This window comes from Lotus japonicus, chromosome 1 (assembly GCF_012489685.1).
Source record: "Lotus japonicus ecotype B-129 chromosome 1, LjGifu_v1.2".
NCBI classification, from domain to species: Eukaryota; Viridiplantae; Streptophyta; class Magnoliopsida; order Fabales; family Fabaceae; genus Lotus; species Lotus japonicus.
This window is the reverse complement of record NC_080041.1, coordinates 128,700,999-128,718,746: the sequence shown is the minus strand read 5'-3', so window position 1 is coordinate 128,718,746 and position 17,748 is coordinate 128,700,999. Positions and strand designations below refer to the sequence as shown.

General features: G+C 36.5%; 2 protein-coding genes across 2 annotated transcripts; one reads left to right on the top strand and one right to left on the bottom strand.

Moving 5' to 3' along the window:
* Window positions 1–990: 990 nt before the first annotated feature.
* Window positions 991–2,861, bottom strand: LOC130730625 (probable inactive patatin-like protein 9). Its single transcript, XM_057582680.1, has 2 exons — window positions 1,632–2,861; window positions 991–1,516 (listed from the first exon to the last, which is right to left on the bottom strand). The coding sequence occupies exons 1-2, from the start codon at window positions 2,559–2,561 to the stop codon at window positions 1,334–1,336; spliced, it is 1,113 nt and encodes a 370-aa protein (XP_057438663.1). The 5' UTR covers window positions 2,562–2,861; the 3' UTR covers window positions 991–1,333.
* An 8,928-nt stretch (window positions 2,862–11,789) lies between these two features.
* On the top strand, window positions 11,790–16,790 carry LOC130730624 (protein TIME FOR COFFEE-like). Its single transcript, XM_057582679.1, has 10 exons — window positions 11,790–12,166; window positions 12,262–12,350; window positions 12,450–12,645; window positions 12,751–13,054; window positions 13,163–13,223; window positions 13,306–13,468; window positions 13,622–13,688; window positions 13,776–13,842; window positions 14,003–14,386; window positions 14,503–16,790. The coding sequence occupies exons 1-10, from the start codon at window positions 11,992–11,994 to the stop codon at window positions 16,276–16,278; spliced, it is 3,282 nt and encodes a 1,093-aa protein (XP_057438662.1). The 5' UTR covers window positions 11,790–11,991; the 3' UTR covers window positions 16,279–16,790.
* Window positions 16,791–17,748: the final 958 nt, after the last annotated feature.

Genomic DNA, 17,748 nt, shown 5'->3' with positions numbered 1-17,748 from the left:
ATTAACTATTTTATTTTGTCAACTGTTAAAATAATAGAGTATGGGCTGCAGTGACGGATCCAAAAATTTAATGTTGTGAGGACAATATATACATATAAATTTGTAATAAAAAAATTTAACATATACTATTAGAGGTTATGAATTTTTTTACTAAAGATAACACAAGTGAAAGCATTTTTTTACTAAATGGGTCATCAAAAACCATACTTTTACAGTTTTACTACTCAAGTGAGGGCATTTAACAATGTGAGATACAAGTGAGGTCATTTTTTACCAAAGAAAGCATAAAAAACCACATATTTTTACTACTCAAATTTTTTTCTAATGATATTTTCTAAATTCAAGTGAGAGCACTTGCCCTCATATGCTTGAACATAGATCCGTCCCTGATGGGCTGACCTTGAGACCGACATTGTCCTATCCTACATCTTCGGTAGGTTGTAAGGGGCCATGGCTAATAAGCTCTCGAGTTTCGTGAGCTGAAAAAGTTAAGGCCTCAATAGGGGGTTTGATGGGCTAGCCTTAGAGCCATGAGCCAAATTAACACCTCTAATCTCACTAAATTGCAAATGAAACTTATATCTTTAATTAATTTCACATGAATTTTAACCAATTAATTAAAAAGTATTAAAAAGAAATGGTTATAGTGAATGTTAATAACTTTTTTTATCATCTCAATTCAATCCTTAATATTAATAAAATAGTTAACCAAACAAGACAAATGAAATTATCAATATTTGAACATTTGTGATATCACATATGTTCATTACATTTGGTGAACTTCTACTCTACCACTCAAAATGGAAGGATTTTATACTCTTTTTACTCTATTTTTTTATGTAATTTTTAAATTTACAACTCTTCACTCCATTATAATCTAAATAATGAACTAAATGATACTATATCTTCTCATTTCAATACTACCTGAACAATACCCTTACATTTATACATCATTTATCAAATTGAATTAAAAAAGACAAAAACCACAAATGGAGCACAAAAACGTGATTATTCTTAAAAAAAGAGAGTTATAGAAATAGGTTTGTCACGACTCACGAGTATAGTCGTGGAGCTCCATCTCCACGAATCACGCAGCCATTTTGGGAAATTACCAATCACATTAACCGCAGTTACTACCATTTAATTAGGTGTGTTCTACAAAACTCAAATCGTCATGTCCCACTTTAGAAAACCACTTCACCTCACACCTTCCTTCCCTAACATGAAGTCAAAGTCAAACTCTTATTAACTGCTATTCACTCCATCATACAAGTTCCTACTACAACTTACACCACCGTCAACAACAACAAAAAACTGCCGTCAGCGACAAAGCTTACGGCGGAACCTTACAAGGACTTGGTGGTAAACTAGATTTTCCGGTAGCAACAAGGCGTTGCACGAAGCTCTTGATCCTCTCACCGTTACTTTCTTCTAGTAACCGCTTCCCGCCAAACGGTAACGATTCCAACGCTCTCTCTTTCAACACATCGTTTTCTTCTCCTCCCAAACCAAACGCCTGCACAACAAAACACGCCGTCAATTCTTTTCTCGTTCCTCATTTTCTCGGGAAACAAACAGAAACAGAAACAGAAAGAGAAAGAGACATTGGCTTTGGTGTTAGCGCAGCGTACCTGAATCCTCACGTAGTCCGTACGGTTCCAACAGAATGCGTTTCCCACCATCTGGTCAACGATCTCGGAAACGCCGTCGAGCGCGATGTCAACCACCAACGACGTCGAGCACTCGCGGTGGTGGTCGCTCATTTTCCTCACCGGCGATCCGTTCCCGATGGAGAGAACAAGGAGATCCTCGACGCCGTTCACTGACGGGAAGTCACGCTTGTTGTGGAGGACGTGCGTGACCGCCGCTGCCGCCGGGTTGTTCATAACCAATCCGCCGTCGACGGCGGAGCATGAGGTTCTTCCGTCGATGGAGTTAAACTGGAATGGCTTGAACACCCCCGGCGTCGCTGACGTGGCTCGGCAAACCTTCCAGAGCTCGAAGTTGAAACTCGGCGATTCCGACGCGTCGGCTCTGGAGAATACGAACGGCGCAGAGCTCTTCAGATCAAAGCAAGGGATCAACAATGGCTTACACGTGTCCTTCAGTGTCAACAAACGTCGTTGATCTTCTTTTCGGCAGAAGACTTGCTTCAACGTGTTCTCCATGCTTCTCGAGGAGAATCTCCGTTGCCGGCGGAAAACCCCGGCGAACTTCGCCTTATAGAGTTCTTTGTTTTTGTTAGTGATGATGTCAACAGCGTCTTTAGCGGTGTGGAGTGGCCTGCCGAAACCGTCGTCAGCGGTGATCATGGCGGCCAGGATTGCGCCAATGCCGGTGCCGGCGATGATGTCGAAGTAGTCAGCGATTTGTGCGTGGGGGTCGGAGGTTTGGGATCGGATCTGGTCCTCAAGGTGGATTAAAGCGGCTCCGGCGACAATGGCGGTGGTTCCTCCGCCGTCAATGGTGAGTATGCGGGTTTTGACGGTGGATTCGCAGTGGGAAAGCCATTTGGTTTCTAGTTTGGTGAAGATCTCGAGGGTCACATTGCTTAACTCCATTGTGTTGCAATTCAGAGTGTGAGTGAGTGAAGTGAGTGAGAGAAAGATGGAACAGAGAAAGTGAATAGTTGAGTTTGGGAGTGGGGTAGTTATATACAGACACGACGCTTTTGTCGTTTCCTCCACTCGTACGTGTGAGGAGTGGGGTTTGGCACGTGCAATTGCGCGTGTTATTATGGGTCAGCCGGCTCGGCTTGCGCTTATCACTGCCTACACTACACTACTATACAGTCTCTAGTCTCTACTGTTGTCACTGACTATCTGTTGTGTTTAGACTGTATTTGTTTTATTTTATGATGATATATGTTTTGTTTTTAGTTAGATTTGGGGTGGTTTCTGGTGTCTTTCCTTGAATTTAATTTTTGTTGCCAGCTTAATTTTGTATTGCCTGCTGCAGCAGCTAGCTCAGTGATCTAGATGAGGAAGATGACTGGAAATCTCAATCTTCACTACTCACGTTGACAAGGAATCAACCTGGAAAGGAAGTGCAGAGTATATTATATACCAGTTCGAGTAGAGTTCAATTCAACCCCAGAAAACTAGCATTGTTAAGAGAATTTAAAGTTAATTACCATTTCATGCCTCTCCAAAATTTTATATTACTCTCACGTCCTTTGTTTGGGTACAAACTCGATCTCATGTCATTTGTTTTGAAGTGAAAGACAGAATGTTAAATATTTGAGATCATATGAATATTTATGAACAAATAGATAGACACAATGTTTGAATTGATATTATCGGCACAATAAGATTGACTCAAAGTTTAAGTTAGTTATAAAGTCAGGAATTAAACTGAAGTAAAGTTGATGCTACGTTAGAAGATGACACTTGCACACATGTCCACTGAGCCGTACATACTTAGGATTTGGAGGGTATTTAAATGCCAATTAAATAAAACTAAAGCTCGGCACAACTAGGTCGAGTATTGTTAGAGCTAAAAGCTCGACATAACTAGTTAAGTTAATGGCAGAGTAAACCATGAGTTGTATCAAATGTATCCCCCGATGATGACCAATATAATGAACAACAGTGTTATAAATGACGAATTAGCTTTTAGAAGTAAATCATTTCCTGAAACTAACTTCGAATAATTATCACTAACAATATGTTTGTTTGAAAAAAATTAAGAGCAAATTGGGAGAGAGATAAAGAGGAGAGTGGGCAACCTCCCTTATTTGGAGGGGGGGGGCAGAGGAGCTGCAAAGGTGAGTCTCACCACCTTTTTACCGTCTCGTTAAATTAAAGAGATGAGACTGCATGAGTTACTTTTTTTTAAGATTAAATAATTTATTGGCGGTTTGACACCCCTAGCATGTGTATAAAAACTGCAAGAAAATTCGCAAAGTTATACAAAATTATTTTTTAATATAAAAATTAATTTTCTTTCATTTATTCTTCTCTTCTCTCCCTATCACATTAAATAACCTTTATTTTTTACATCGGAAAGATATATCAAATAATCTCTAATAGATGGCCCGATATATTATTGCAGCCCGGTTAAATTCTAGGAAATAAGTGGGCCACAGTGGACTAGAAAATTTGAGCAAAAGAACTATGGAAATAAAACAGGAAAAAATAAGATATTTTTGGTTAAGAAAGAAAAGCCATTGACAAAAAAAAAACCATTCCTTCTGCATCTTCCAAGCTGGACTACTCTTTTTTTTGTCGAAGCTGGTTGTTTTTGGCCAAATATAAAAGTGGATTGAAAGACTCAAACTGTCTTCTTTTTCAGATGATTGGGCCTCAGTTCAGCATACAAGATGTCGCCCAGTTTATGTAAAAAACAATAGTTTTTCTTTAAAATATCTTTGCTGCAAGAAAATTAGCTTTCTTAGCTGATTCATCGCTAACAATAATGACTAATCTCTTTGCCGCGATTGCTTGCTGTAAGTGGTAAACGGATGATCATAACATACGTTCATTTCTATGAATGAGGATCAAACCCTCCGACCTCATAATTAAGGGACAGAGTGAGCTGATCAAAATGGAGAGCAAAGCTCAATTCTCTCATTGATTGTCCAAAATCTCATCTGATTACCTTTATTTTCTTAGCATAGCTTCTAAAGTGGATTTGGGCCCATAACACTTAAAATAAAAGGAAATTAAGATAATTTGATAAATTGTGCTAGCCCATATCAATGTTTTCATCGTTTTTTTTTTGAATTTTCATCGGTTTCTTGCTGGCTTTTTTGGCATTGTAATGGGCCGTACATTTTTCTTGGGCCCAATGCCATCAGGGTACTATATGTTAGTTTTGGAATTTACTAACTCGCTATACAAAAAGAGAAAAAAAAACACAAATTAAAAAATATAGTTAATTTTGTTAATTAATTTTCAAAATAGTATTATTTATTTATTTTATTTTACCATATAAAATTTATTTTATCTCACATTTTTTCTTCTCACAAGAGCATTTATTTTTCAAAAATATTAGTTAAAAATCTCTTGAAATTCTAAATGTACATATAAAAAAAATGCATTTTTTTCCTCTCTGAAACAGAGGTGTAAGCAGTACTGGGTATAACCGTATAAGTGTTTCTCTTTCTGTATGAAGTGTGATCATTTCCTCACAATCAATAAACAGAATTATTTCTATACATTCTAAAGTATATTGTGCGTCCTTTCTTTGCTTCTTTTATCCCAAAAAAAAAAAAATACTGTGCATTACTTTCTTGTGGGTTTTCTTCATAAAATCACTATCGAAATCTAACAATATTCAGGGCAATTTCATATTCAAAACTCAATCTCATCAGCACTTTTAATTAGTTAGATCAATCCATCAATTAATCGATCCATGCAGTGAATCATCAAGCATTTTAGTCTTGAATATTGGTATAGACTATACAGAATCATCAAGCATTTTAATCAAACAGCTGGCACGCAGTAGAAACATTTTTTTAAAAAACCCTATAATTCATTCTATAAGTCCAGGCTTAATATAAAAAGCAGCATGGGAACCAGTTATGAAATCTTATATTATAAGGTCTATGATAAACCAATTAAGAAACTATTTTTCTTCATAATAAAATAATTTGTTGTACATTACTATTTCTTAATCATGGTGAGTTACACGCATCGCAATTAGCAATTTCATATCTGTACCAACAAAAAAAAAATTAGCAATTTCATATCACCATTCAGGCATTCAGAATGTCATTCCAACGTGGAGCAACAAACGGTGGCCAACTCAACATGTATGTCCAATGAAATCATTATTAAAGTTTATAGTTGAGTCTGTGGAGACAGCTTGATCCATTATATTTTATAAAAAAAAGTTAGTCAAACATCTAATTTTCATTGGTGAAGAATATAGGTGGTTAATATTAAAATAATTTAATAATTAACATTAAAAAAATCACATGACTTTATATTCTTAACCATTCAATATATCACAATTGATATGTTGTGTGTTTTTTCTCAATTTATCTATCTTTATTCAAGATATATATAGCATTGGTCAAAATACACATACATCATTTATTGAATTAATCTACAAAACTAACTTTTGCTTATAATAATGACCGGAGGATGTAGTTTGATAAAGAAGTAATGAAGTATTATATACTAATATCCCTAATTAATCAATGCCTTGGTCATGTGCAGTGAGTTGAATTTGAATAACTATTATATCTGATTGAAGGTGCATATAAACCTTGTTTTGGTGTTAATTGAAATATTCTTACCGTCGACAATTGTGTCATTAATTTATCACCGCACTATCATCATATTAAGCGGCATAAGCTTAAACAATGACTTTTTCTTATTCATAAGACTTGAGAACTGAATCTTAACTACTTACTTAATAAATAAATATTTTTATATTTAAATAAGCACAACATTACCAACAAACTTAAATAACACTAGTGGAAAGAATTTTTATATTTAAATAAGCACAACATTACCAACAAACTTAAATAACACTAGTGGAAAGAAAAGTGATCCCTCTTCATGTATTCAAATTAAAGAGTGTCGGAGTCGGTAAAAGGGTTCTGTGTAACTTTTCCAAATTTGTAAACTTGAATAAGTGTTTATTCTAGTTAGCTAGCAATAACTTTCTACAAGCAATGTCATATAATATCTAATTATCTATAGTTTAGGACGCAATAATGTGTCCTTTTATTATTCTTTTTTGGGAAAGATAATGTTTGATTGTTTTTATAATGGAAAAAAGACAATCTATGTTTCGATCTGCATATTCTTGCATTAAAATAATACCCTTTCTCTTGTCCAAAGATCAGTATCAATGACTTAACAGTTCAAAGTCCCCAAGTCATCCAACAAGAATAATTTATAAAGGCATCAATGCATGGTGGAACATACTTTTAATTATAATTTATCATATTTAATTATCCCGTTTTACTTTTTATCCTTTTTATTCAAGTGAAAGGAGAAGACGTCTGGCCTTGTATACGTTCATTGATTGGCTTTATAATACAAATAACCTTTTGGCCCAGCAGTGCAAATCAGACTTTTTTTTGTTACATGCAAATCAGACTTTAAAAAAACAATTTAAATATATTGTAAACTGAGTATAAAATAATAATGGTTGTATTAATGTAAAAATTTAAAAAGGAAAAGGACGAAAGTCATATGTTTTTTATTTGAAAGAAAAGGGCGAAAGTCATTATGTTTATTATTTAAAAAATTAAAAGAAAAACTAATAATAAGGTTCCACTTTATTTCTTTTGAATTTCGCACGAGATATTTTCTGAATAATTATTTGAGTAAACCACTACTTTAATTTCTCAATAATTATTTGACCAACAATCCATTGATGTTGTGTCCAAATGATAACTCAAGTGGTAAGAGTTGATTGACACATATGAATTAGGGATGAGAGGTTTAGGACCAATATTTGGCGGATGTAATTTATATTTCTAATGTAAAAAAAACAATGATTCATTGATGTTATTTTAGCAGTTGCTTTGAGTTTTTTTTCAGTAAACTCATTGAAGCAATATGACAAGAGATTAATTCAGATGAGTATTCTTTGAAACATCTTTCTCGATCAATATTTTTACTGCAGAACCACATTAAATGTGTGAAAGAATGATTTTCTTTCGATTAGGATTAACTGAGGAGTAAGAGACAAAGTAGAAAACACTTTTAACCCTCTTTTTGTGTTGTATTTATTTATTTCAAGAATTTGCTTGGTAATTATGTGAAGAGGTATTTAGAGTTAGCCCAAGAGATATAGAGGCCAGAGTCCTCATAGAAGCTTCTCATGCGAGTAGATGGAGATCTTCTTGCCTACAAAAGCGCATGGTTTTGAAGTTTTAACAAGGAAGGAGGTGGGGAGAATGAGATGGTGGAGAAAAAGGGAGGAGAAAGAGAGTGGGAGGTGAGGGTTGAAGATATATACCATGGATCGAAAAATGGCGGAGGTATGGTCATCGCCGTTGGAGGTGGTGTTAGGATTTGGGATTAGGGAGAGGGGAAGATAATATAGACTAGGACTGATCTGGAAATTTTTACAGGACCAAAGTTGATGCACACATTGACGATCTATATCTAACTAGGAGTGTCACACAGACTGATAACTAAATAAAATAATCCATATATGGGGCATAATATGACCTTATTTCTAATAAAAAAAAATATTTTGAGCGACCAAAAAACTATGCAAGTATTTTACAAACAATTTAGATTCGCTTCTATATGTCAATGAATAATAACACGAGTGATGTATATCTTTTTACAAATCCTACTACAGTTAAATGAATAAAAAAAATTAAATACTTTTTACATTTTTTAGATATTAAATGCATTAATTTTTCATAAAATAACTTCTTCATTAAGTATACGTATGAGAATTGAGAACATGAGGATATATTTTGGTGGAATATAATTAATAACTTTAACATTGTCTTTTAATTTATTTATTTGAAACAAACAAATGAATATCCCGTGGTAATTGTTAAAGTCTATCAAAGCTTAAATTTTACTTCCCCCTACCTCAGCTAAACCATAGTAGTTGTCACTCACAACCAACTAAGCATCATATAAACTTTCATTACTTTTATCATTTTAATAGAATGAACCCTTAACGTGTGATGTTATTTTAAGTTAGCTCTAAATTCCGGGCACTGAACCATTATACCTCTGTAGTTGTTTTGAATTCAAAAGAAATCATGGTGATGGTTATTGCTTTGACGTGTATCGTGATATTGAATCTGAATTAGACCTTAATCACTCAACCGCAAAGAATGAGAGTATACTTTAATAACTTTATTAATCAATGCTTTAGATAGATAGATAGATAATCCCTTTTTTGTCTAATTAAAAGCCTTTTTATCATTTTATGTTATCAGCTCAATTGAATTCATAGTCTAATCAATCGGTTATTGAAGGTGGATGAAAAGGAAAGTTTGCTTACATTGAAAAATTGAATTAATTCACTTAAATATGTAACTTCAGTTCTCAAAGCAACCCATGAATGATGGGCTCATGATTTGAATAAAGAAATGATAAAACATTTAGCATCAGAATATTTTCAACCGTCCAAAATATTTTGTTTAAAAATGGACATATTATTATTGTACTTGCAGTTAAGAAACATTAAAGTTTTGTTCACGAATAAAACCACCTTGAGATTTAAGAAGGAAAAAAAGAGAAATGTGAGATATGATGATGTGATAGAATTAGAAGTGAAAAATATAAAAAGAAAAAAGTGAAAAAAAGGTAAAAAAAAAAAAATAGGTGTGAATGAATTAAAATTTATTTAAAAAATACTCTTTTGTGTCACAAGCACCACCCACCATTAGGTATTTCTTGTTAAGACAATTTTATTCAAGAAGATGGATATTATACTGAACCTATGTGATATTGTTAATCATGCATGTACTACATGAGTATATTATAAATTTATAAGTTAGTTAAAATAGTTTTACTTGCGTTACAGGGTTCATTTTACCCAGATAGAACTTAGACCAAACTGACCCAGCCGACTAGATAAAGATTAACCCTGGCTAGCATGTGTGACGGTTGGGCGACAAGTGATGACCCAAACTATACGTGTCAAGTGCCTTTGACGTCACCACTAGATCCAACAGTGGAGGACTTCAAGTCCCTTGAGAAGGAGCGAGCTGAAAGATACCCTTCATCAACCACCCCGACAGGCGGGGCTACAACATTGCTGATTGAACCGCGTCTCACGCTAAACTTGCTAGGCCTACCACTTTTCCCCACCGTAAGATCACGACCCAATGGCAAAGATCTAACGCTCCGTACCACAAGTAGGGTGACACCCTTGAAAGCGACCACTCCTTAAGCCTTCATCCAAACCTCCACTATAAATACTAACATCATTACCACCCTAAGTTCTTTTAATCTCATCTCTTTCCATTCTCTTTAGCTTCCACTTCCCTTACTGACTTAATTAAGCATTAGAGTCCCTACAAAAACCCCCCACGCATCGGCCCCCTCTCTGGCTCATTCTTCATCCAAGGCTCCCTATTCCCCTTTATTCTCTCGCAAAGTGTTTTGGACTTTTGGTCGATTTACCTGACCGCGGCCCTGCTGGTTCAACTTGGATCATAAAAAATGAATTTTTTTCTAAAATAAAATATTGATTTTTTGAATTAAAAATTGAATACTATTGAATAAAGAAAATGTCAATTAAAGAGAGCAGGGTAGGGATACATATGTCCCTCTCATACTCTAAAAAAGTGAATGACATTATGACAAGTGAACTTACTCAACTAAGCAAACCTAATTTATTGACATTGTTGCCTAAATTTACCAGTGCTATTTAAATATTTGAATTCGTTTCATATAATTATATAAATTAAATATAAAAAAATGTCCACTTACGTTGCTGACTTTGCTGTTATTTATTTATTTATTTATTAAAATAGTACTCCACTACTGTACAATATTTTACATGTTAGTAATATATTTTATTCGTTATATCTGTTAGTACTAATTTTTTATGGGAAAGTGTTTAAACAAACAAATTAAAAATGAACTATCCTCGTGAGTCGGCATGAAAATTTGGAAAGACGAGTAGTTAGTTGGTGGCGGTGCTAGTGTTCAAGTGGTGGGTCCTCACCTGGAGACCATTCCAAATTCTCTACCTGAAACTAAAGTTAACTAATATTCTGTCAAAAAATAATTAAAAACTATTCCTATGTGGCCTTTATCACATCTTTAATTATTTTAATTCGGTGAAATATCTTTATAACTTCTTAATTCAAATCTAAATCAAATTAATAATAAAGAACTCAAATATTAGATATGGTTTGCAACCAAATAATAATATACGAATACATAAGAAGAATATAAATAGAAAAAAGTTATACTATAAGTTAAGTTTGAGTGGGAAGCATTGGTCCACTGATCCATTTTCTTTGTAGTACTGTTCCATTATTTTTCTTATATTTGAATAACTTTAAATACTTTAATTCTTGTTAATATAATAACCAAAAATGATAATTCAATTTATTCGTGGCAGTGGCACTGACTCAAGATATTTTTAAGCCTTCCCACTAATATCCTGCGACGCGTATCTCACACTGCTGCGAGCCCACGACACAAAATGGGTACAGTGACGTGCGTTCATATCACGCGCCACCTTAACGCGTGCGAGTGGATCTTTTCACTTTATATTTTTAATAGGTGACACATGGCGAAGTGCACATTGCTCATATCAAATTCTGTGAGACAGGGACGTGTGTGCCACGTAGGCACGAGGAAGCCGACTGATCCAACGGCCAGTATGTGGCGAACTACTTCATCACGAAATCTCAGCCGCTCGTTACTCCTCCGGAGTAGCTTTCGCGTGAGTCTTAGAGTGAGAAAGAGAGAAACATTTATTAGATGAGCTCACAAGTCACAAGTCATAACATTACAATAAATAAAGTGCTTTTTTCCTTTTATATTTATTTATTTTTAGAAACTTATCTACATTTTTTTCCTTATTTTTATATTGTAAAAGAAGGTGCAACAAATCTTCGTTTGGTAAGGACGAACCACTTTCCTACGTTCAATTCTCGTTGTCGCTTCAAAGAGTTATGAGTTCGATTCCTGTTGGTCGGTGATCTGTAACTACTTCAGTATGTGACTTATGGTCGTGGACACATGCTCTAGCATGTGATGGTGACCGATGTCGAACTCACAAATTTTATATTAAGAAAATATATATATTATAAAGAAAAAAAAAGAGAAAAAAAAGATGAAGTGAAGTTTGAGAGAGAAAAAGTAATAAGAGAAGCAAAATCTGAAGAGAAAGGGTTGGTGTTATTATTATTATTATTGTTCTCAAAATATTGCATGATTCACACACCGAGTGAGAAGCGGAAACCACCACCACTTCTTTCGGTGTCAAAGGAATCCGAGCCTCTCGCCGCCGCGCGTGCTGGGATTCCGGTGACGCATCCACTGATTTCTCGGCTTAATTATTACATGACACATACAACACAGAAATCTCCAGATGAACAACAATAGAACCACCAGAAGATCATCCATGCCTTCCACTCCAAATGCCTTCCCTAAACGCCGTCACTCCTCCGATCAAAACCACCGCAGAATCTCCTCCGCGCCTCTCCGCCACTTCGATATCACCGGCGAAATGATCGGCGCCACCGTCCCCAGGAAAGCTCGTTCAGGTGAGAGTTAGTTACCACAAAAAGCAATAGCATAATCAATTTCACTCGGTTTAGGTTTTTTGATCGTTGATTTTTCTTCTTCTTCTCTTCTGCAGCTTCTGTGAAAAGACCGCATGAGAGTGCGGTGGAGGAGCAGAGTTTACAGACTGAAGCGGCGTCGCCGTCGTCTTTTCGGAAGAAGATGGTTTGAGCTTTTTCTTCCCATCTCTTCTGGTTTTCTTTCTGAAACGATTTTAGAAAGGTTAGAAAACGAGTGAATGAGTTTTTGTTTTTTTGCTTTCAGAAATCGATTGAACCGGAAACTCAGATTCCGAAGGCGGCGGCGTCGCCGGCGACGACTGAGGAAGACATCGAGATTGAGATAGCTGAGCTTCTCTTCGGGTTAAGGTCATCCACTAACCGCGACTCTTCTTCTTCGCAAAAGCTTGGAGCAAACGATTCACATCCTCAACGGAGTGCTAGCCCTTCCATGGAAGCTGGTAGGTTCAGTTTTTGAATCAGATCATGGAGTTTCTCAAGTATCTTTTGTGTGTTTTGTGTATTTGTGTTTCCGATCCTTTTTCAATTCGCATTTTTATCACCAGAGGAAGAGAAAATGGAAGATTACTCTGTGGCTGAGAACAATTCAGCTGCTGAATCAGTTAGAATTGAAAATGAACAACCTGAGAAAATAGAGAAAGCTTCACCTGGATCAGCGATGATTTCGGGTTGTCACGAGGATGAGAATGCTGCTTCTGGTAAAGAAGTCGGGTCATCCGAATTCCCAAAGGAGGACAATGAGAAAGACAATAAGAATTCAGGTGATACTGTGAATGGAAGATCAGAACTCTTATCAGGCTCCAAGTCTAAAATGGATGTTGATAAACTGGGTTCTGTTTCTACCAGAGAGTGAGCATACTAATAAATGACTTCTTTTTTCTGAGTGTGTTGTTTGAGGTACTTGTTATTGAGATGGCTGATTATTGACACCATTTGCTTGTTGCTGAATTTGACTAGGATTTCTGCTGTTCCGGGCGCCAATGACCAACGAGCGGACAAGTTTGAGATTGATCTGATGGTGAGGATCCTTCTTTTCCATTTACATTTTCCTTTGGTTTTTGCTATCAAATATCTGAAGATGGGTGTCTTTCTAACAACAGGCTCCTCCACCTATGTCCCTATCCGCGGAGATGGGTAACTTATCAAGGTGTGTTAAGAAAGAGGAAATGAAGGAAGATGTGAAGATAAAATTTGATTTGGAAAATCAGGACAGGAATGAGGAGCAACTTCTCACACTGACAAGTCCCAAAGTGGAGAAAAGTGGTAAGCTTACACTTTTGACTTTGATTCATAAAATTATACAGTACAACAATGTATTGCTTGTGGTTCACTTGCTGATTGAAGGTATCTTATATAAGAGTATGATCGAATGTGTTATGTGTTGCTATTATCTTACACTTCTTATTTCCTTCTCAGTTCAATCCAGCTCAATGCCTTTGTCAAAAGCTGTATCAGAATGGCCAAACTGTCTCTCTCTACATGGGTATAAGACCATTTATTCCCGCAGGAACTGTTTTTTCATCACTCTGTTCTTTATCTAATGTTTTGATCAAATAACCATGATTGGCAGATACGGGCCTCCCATGGAAACAGTTGTGAAGACAGAGAAAACCACAGGATCAACGACAGGCCAAGAGGTAATGAAGCTTCTCACTCGGTGTTTTGTTGTAGTACTTATTGTAATTAAGCCCCTTTTTTTACCCTCACAACAAGTGTCAATATTATTCTTGCATCCTACCTGTTATATGGAAGTTAGAACTGAATCATGTATACTTCGTGAATAATTAAATCATGCAGAGGGTGAATTTTGCTCTCTCTAAGCCTCGAACTAAAAGATGTGCTACCCATCATTGCATTGCCAGTAACATCTTCAGGCACCAGCAATGTGCAATGATGAACCCCCTTTTGCCATTAGCTATTGGCTTTGGTTCTCTGGGTGACACAGAGCCCAGCTATGTCAATAGAATGCGGTCTGCAGAAAATGTGGTTGTCCGGAAGCAGTCTCAAAAGCACTCACCTGGCATGGACCAAAATGCTGCACAAGGGAAGGGAAGGGCTGGCGCAAGTGAGTTTAGTCTTGCTGCAACCAAAAGTCCTGGTCCTGCCAACCCAATGGACTCGATACAAATGAAGCAGCTTGTGCTTCAGCAAGGTCATCCAGGGTCTTTTGGCAATACACTGGTACCTTTTCTCTATTAATTGCTTCTGTCCAGTTCAATGATAGAATGCCATTTATATTATTAGTTGCATTAATAGGTTTTGTTTTGGAAAGTTATGTACTTTAATTTTGAATGTAGCATGGTCCTACTTTCCTATTTCCTCCGGGCCAACATCAAGCATCTGTAACAACAGCTACTACTCAGGCAGGTGCTGCGAGCTCCATTATCAGTTCTTCCTCATCTAGTAAATCCCATAGTTCAGCAGCTGGTTCTTTTAGTACCTCAACACTGCCAGCAGTTCCCTCTCCGATGAGCTTCAGCTACCCAAATTTGTCTATCAATGATACTCCATATATGACAACAGTTCAGAATACTGGGTATCCATTCCCGTTTTTAACTCCTCTTGGAGCATCCGCAGCTATCAGAGGTGCAAGCCCTGCGCAATCAACACCTATACTCAATGGGCCTTTGTACTCATCTCAAATGTTCCATACCCTTCAGTATCCACAACAGCATCCTCATTCCCAAGCAATGGTTCAACCAAGTTATCTTAATGCAAGCTCTTCAAGTGTTTTGTCATCATCTCATAAGCAGTCACAGGGTATGCAAGTTAACCACAATGTTTTGCCCTCTACCTCTATGCAACTACAGCAGTCACAAAAGGAGCACACCTCGTTCTCTCGTACTTCTAAGCTTGAGACTGGGATGGCTGGAGAGAATGCCGTATCTGTTGCTAGTGGAAAAAATCACTCCCAAAAGAATGTGTATGGACAGAAGTTCACAATTCCAGTTCAGCCACTGAACCTTTCTTTCAGGCCATCTGCAGCATCAGACAATTTTGCTGGCAATAGTGGAAATTTTGGTGACAAGCAGCAATTGCCACAGGCTGTGAAAGGGGGAGCTGAGCAAATACCATCTCAAGCATTTGCAATATCGTTTTCTGGATTTAACGGGACCAGTGCTCCTTCAAATCTTAACTTCTCAACCATGGCACAGAACCCAGTGATATTTCAGAGCCTGCCTGATGTTGCATGGCCTGGGTATCAAGCTGTAAGTACATCTCATTCTACTCAGCAAAAGATATATTCGCTTAATGAAGGGAAGAGTGGAGGTAATTCTTCCCACCAAGATGATGAAATGAAAGCCACCTCTGGGAAGCCATCAACCAATGGGCCAACTACTCTTGTTTTTGATAATTCATCAAAAAATCTCAACTTTGCTTCATCTTCCATGAATGGAAACCGGCCTAGTCGTTCCATTACTTCAAGTGCAGCAACCTCAAGTTTGCCTCTTTCTAGCAATGCTTCAAATTATCAACAGCCACCGCAGTTTCTTCATCTTCAGCAGCAGCATGGTATGTTGCAGCAGCATCCTGCTATGGCTACTCTATATAAAGCATCATCAACTACATCTAATGCTACAACAGCTACGAAGTTTTTTAACGGTCCCCCGGTTTTCACACAAACTCAAACTCAGTGCAAAAGTTCTAATCAAGCTTCACAGTCGAAAAACTCGGGAAAAACCCCAGATTCTCAGGTTACATCTATTATAACATCTACTACACCAACCTTCAAAAACAATTCTCAGGAACATGGAAGAGTTATACAGGGTCATAAGCAAATATCTTTTGGGGGAAATTACATGTCGTCCCTGCCACCCCAAGGGCAACAACTACTCAGTAACAACCAGCCTCTTGGTTCAACTGCAACAGTTGCTGGGATTCCACCTCATGGGGGCAACTTGAAGACAAATTCCCAGGGGAGCAAAGTTGGTCCATCGATGAACACTTCGCAGACGCAACAAACTGAGAATTCCTCTGCTGGGACAGGCCAAAAATCTTCCCCAGTTTGTGGGAGAAATGTCCCATCGATTTTGAGCTCATGCCCTAGCCAACTATCTGAGCTGAAGTATTAAAAAACATAGTTACTTCATCTTGACAAAAAGGTTATCTCTAACAATCAGCACACCTGGGAGATACTTACTGCTACTACTTATTTTTCAAACTGCACTGCCCTTGAAGATTGAGGGCAAACGTTTTGGGTTGGAATATTATGTTGCAGTTCTGAGGTGGCAAACTAGGAGGAAATGGATAAAGCTATGATGTGGATGCACTCATCTGATATTCATTCTGGTGAGATGACAGGTACTGCTGCCATTTTTACTGGTGAGTGATAATGATTGAACTAAAGGAAGTTGGGATACATGGGCCTACAGTTTTGTAATCAAATCAAAGTAGGAACCACTTTCTTTGTGGAAGGTTATTTACTTGTTGACGGGGTCTTATTATTTGATGCGTTAAAGGCAATTCTGATACGTAGGCCTAGATATAAATACATCATGACTTTTTCTTATTTTGCTCGCATAGCAAGAAATGTACTTAGAAAATAGAACTATTTTTTATAATGGAATCTGTAGTTATTTCTTTCTTTCTTCTGTTCTTGTGTTGGGTGGAAATATGTGATACATTGATTTGGAAATTGGAAGTAATAGGATCGAGGAAAAGATTATAGGAAAAAAATTAAATAAGTGAGAAATGGGGAAAAAAGGAGGTACAATGTGTCAATAACTCAATATCAACAAGAAAAAGAGGTACAATGTGCAAGGTGAATAAAAGAAAATAAAGGAAGACAAAAAAAAAAGATAGAGAGAGATGTTAGTTGTAAATTTTAAGGCAATATCTCTGTTTTTTGTTAGCAACTCCGACTTTTTCTTGAAATCTGGATGTTCTGATTCCAAATTAGTAGTTATTCTTGTATATCTTTCCGGTGAGCCTCCGATTTGGAAATTAATAATGAGCTCGCTCGCTTTCTGGATGAGGATAGTGGACGTTAATCTTCGCGCCTGCATCTACTCTTGGATCTATTTCTGTTAAAAGTCACCTCATGCATTTCTAGCTGATATTGTAACAACTCCTCGCGGCATTCTGATTTCCTCAGTTCCTCTTATGGAAATTCACTTTGGAGAGGATCCAAATCTTTTGAGGTAACTCAAGTAATGCATCAAGTCTTAGAATCAATTGTTTTTAGTCCCTCTCAACGATTTGTGATTTTAGTCACTAAATTTTTGAACAAATTTAATCTCAGCTTTCATTTCTACACCCTTCTAAACTCTCAAATCCTCATTTTCTAATAATTGTTTTTCAACTTGAATCAAGCTAATCATCATAGACATTTTCCCTTCAAAACTCACTAAACAAAAAATACACTTTAACAAAAAACAAAAGAATCTCAATTTTTTATCTCTTAAAAACCCTAACATCATATCTTACCAAACTTTACTGCATTTCTGATTTTAAACTTTTAAAGTCATTTTATATTGAAAATACGTTATAAACTCTAAAATATTTGAAAACAAAATGAAAATTTAAGGATTTTAGGTATATTA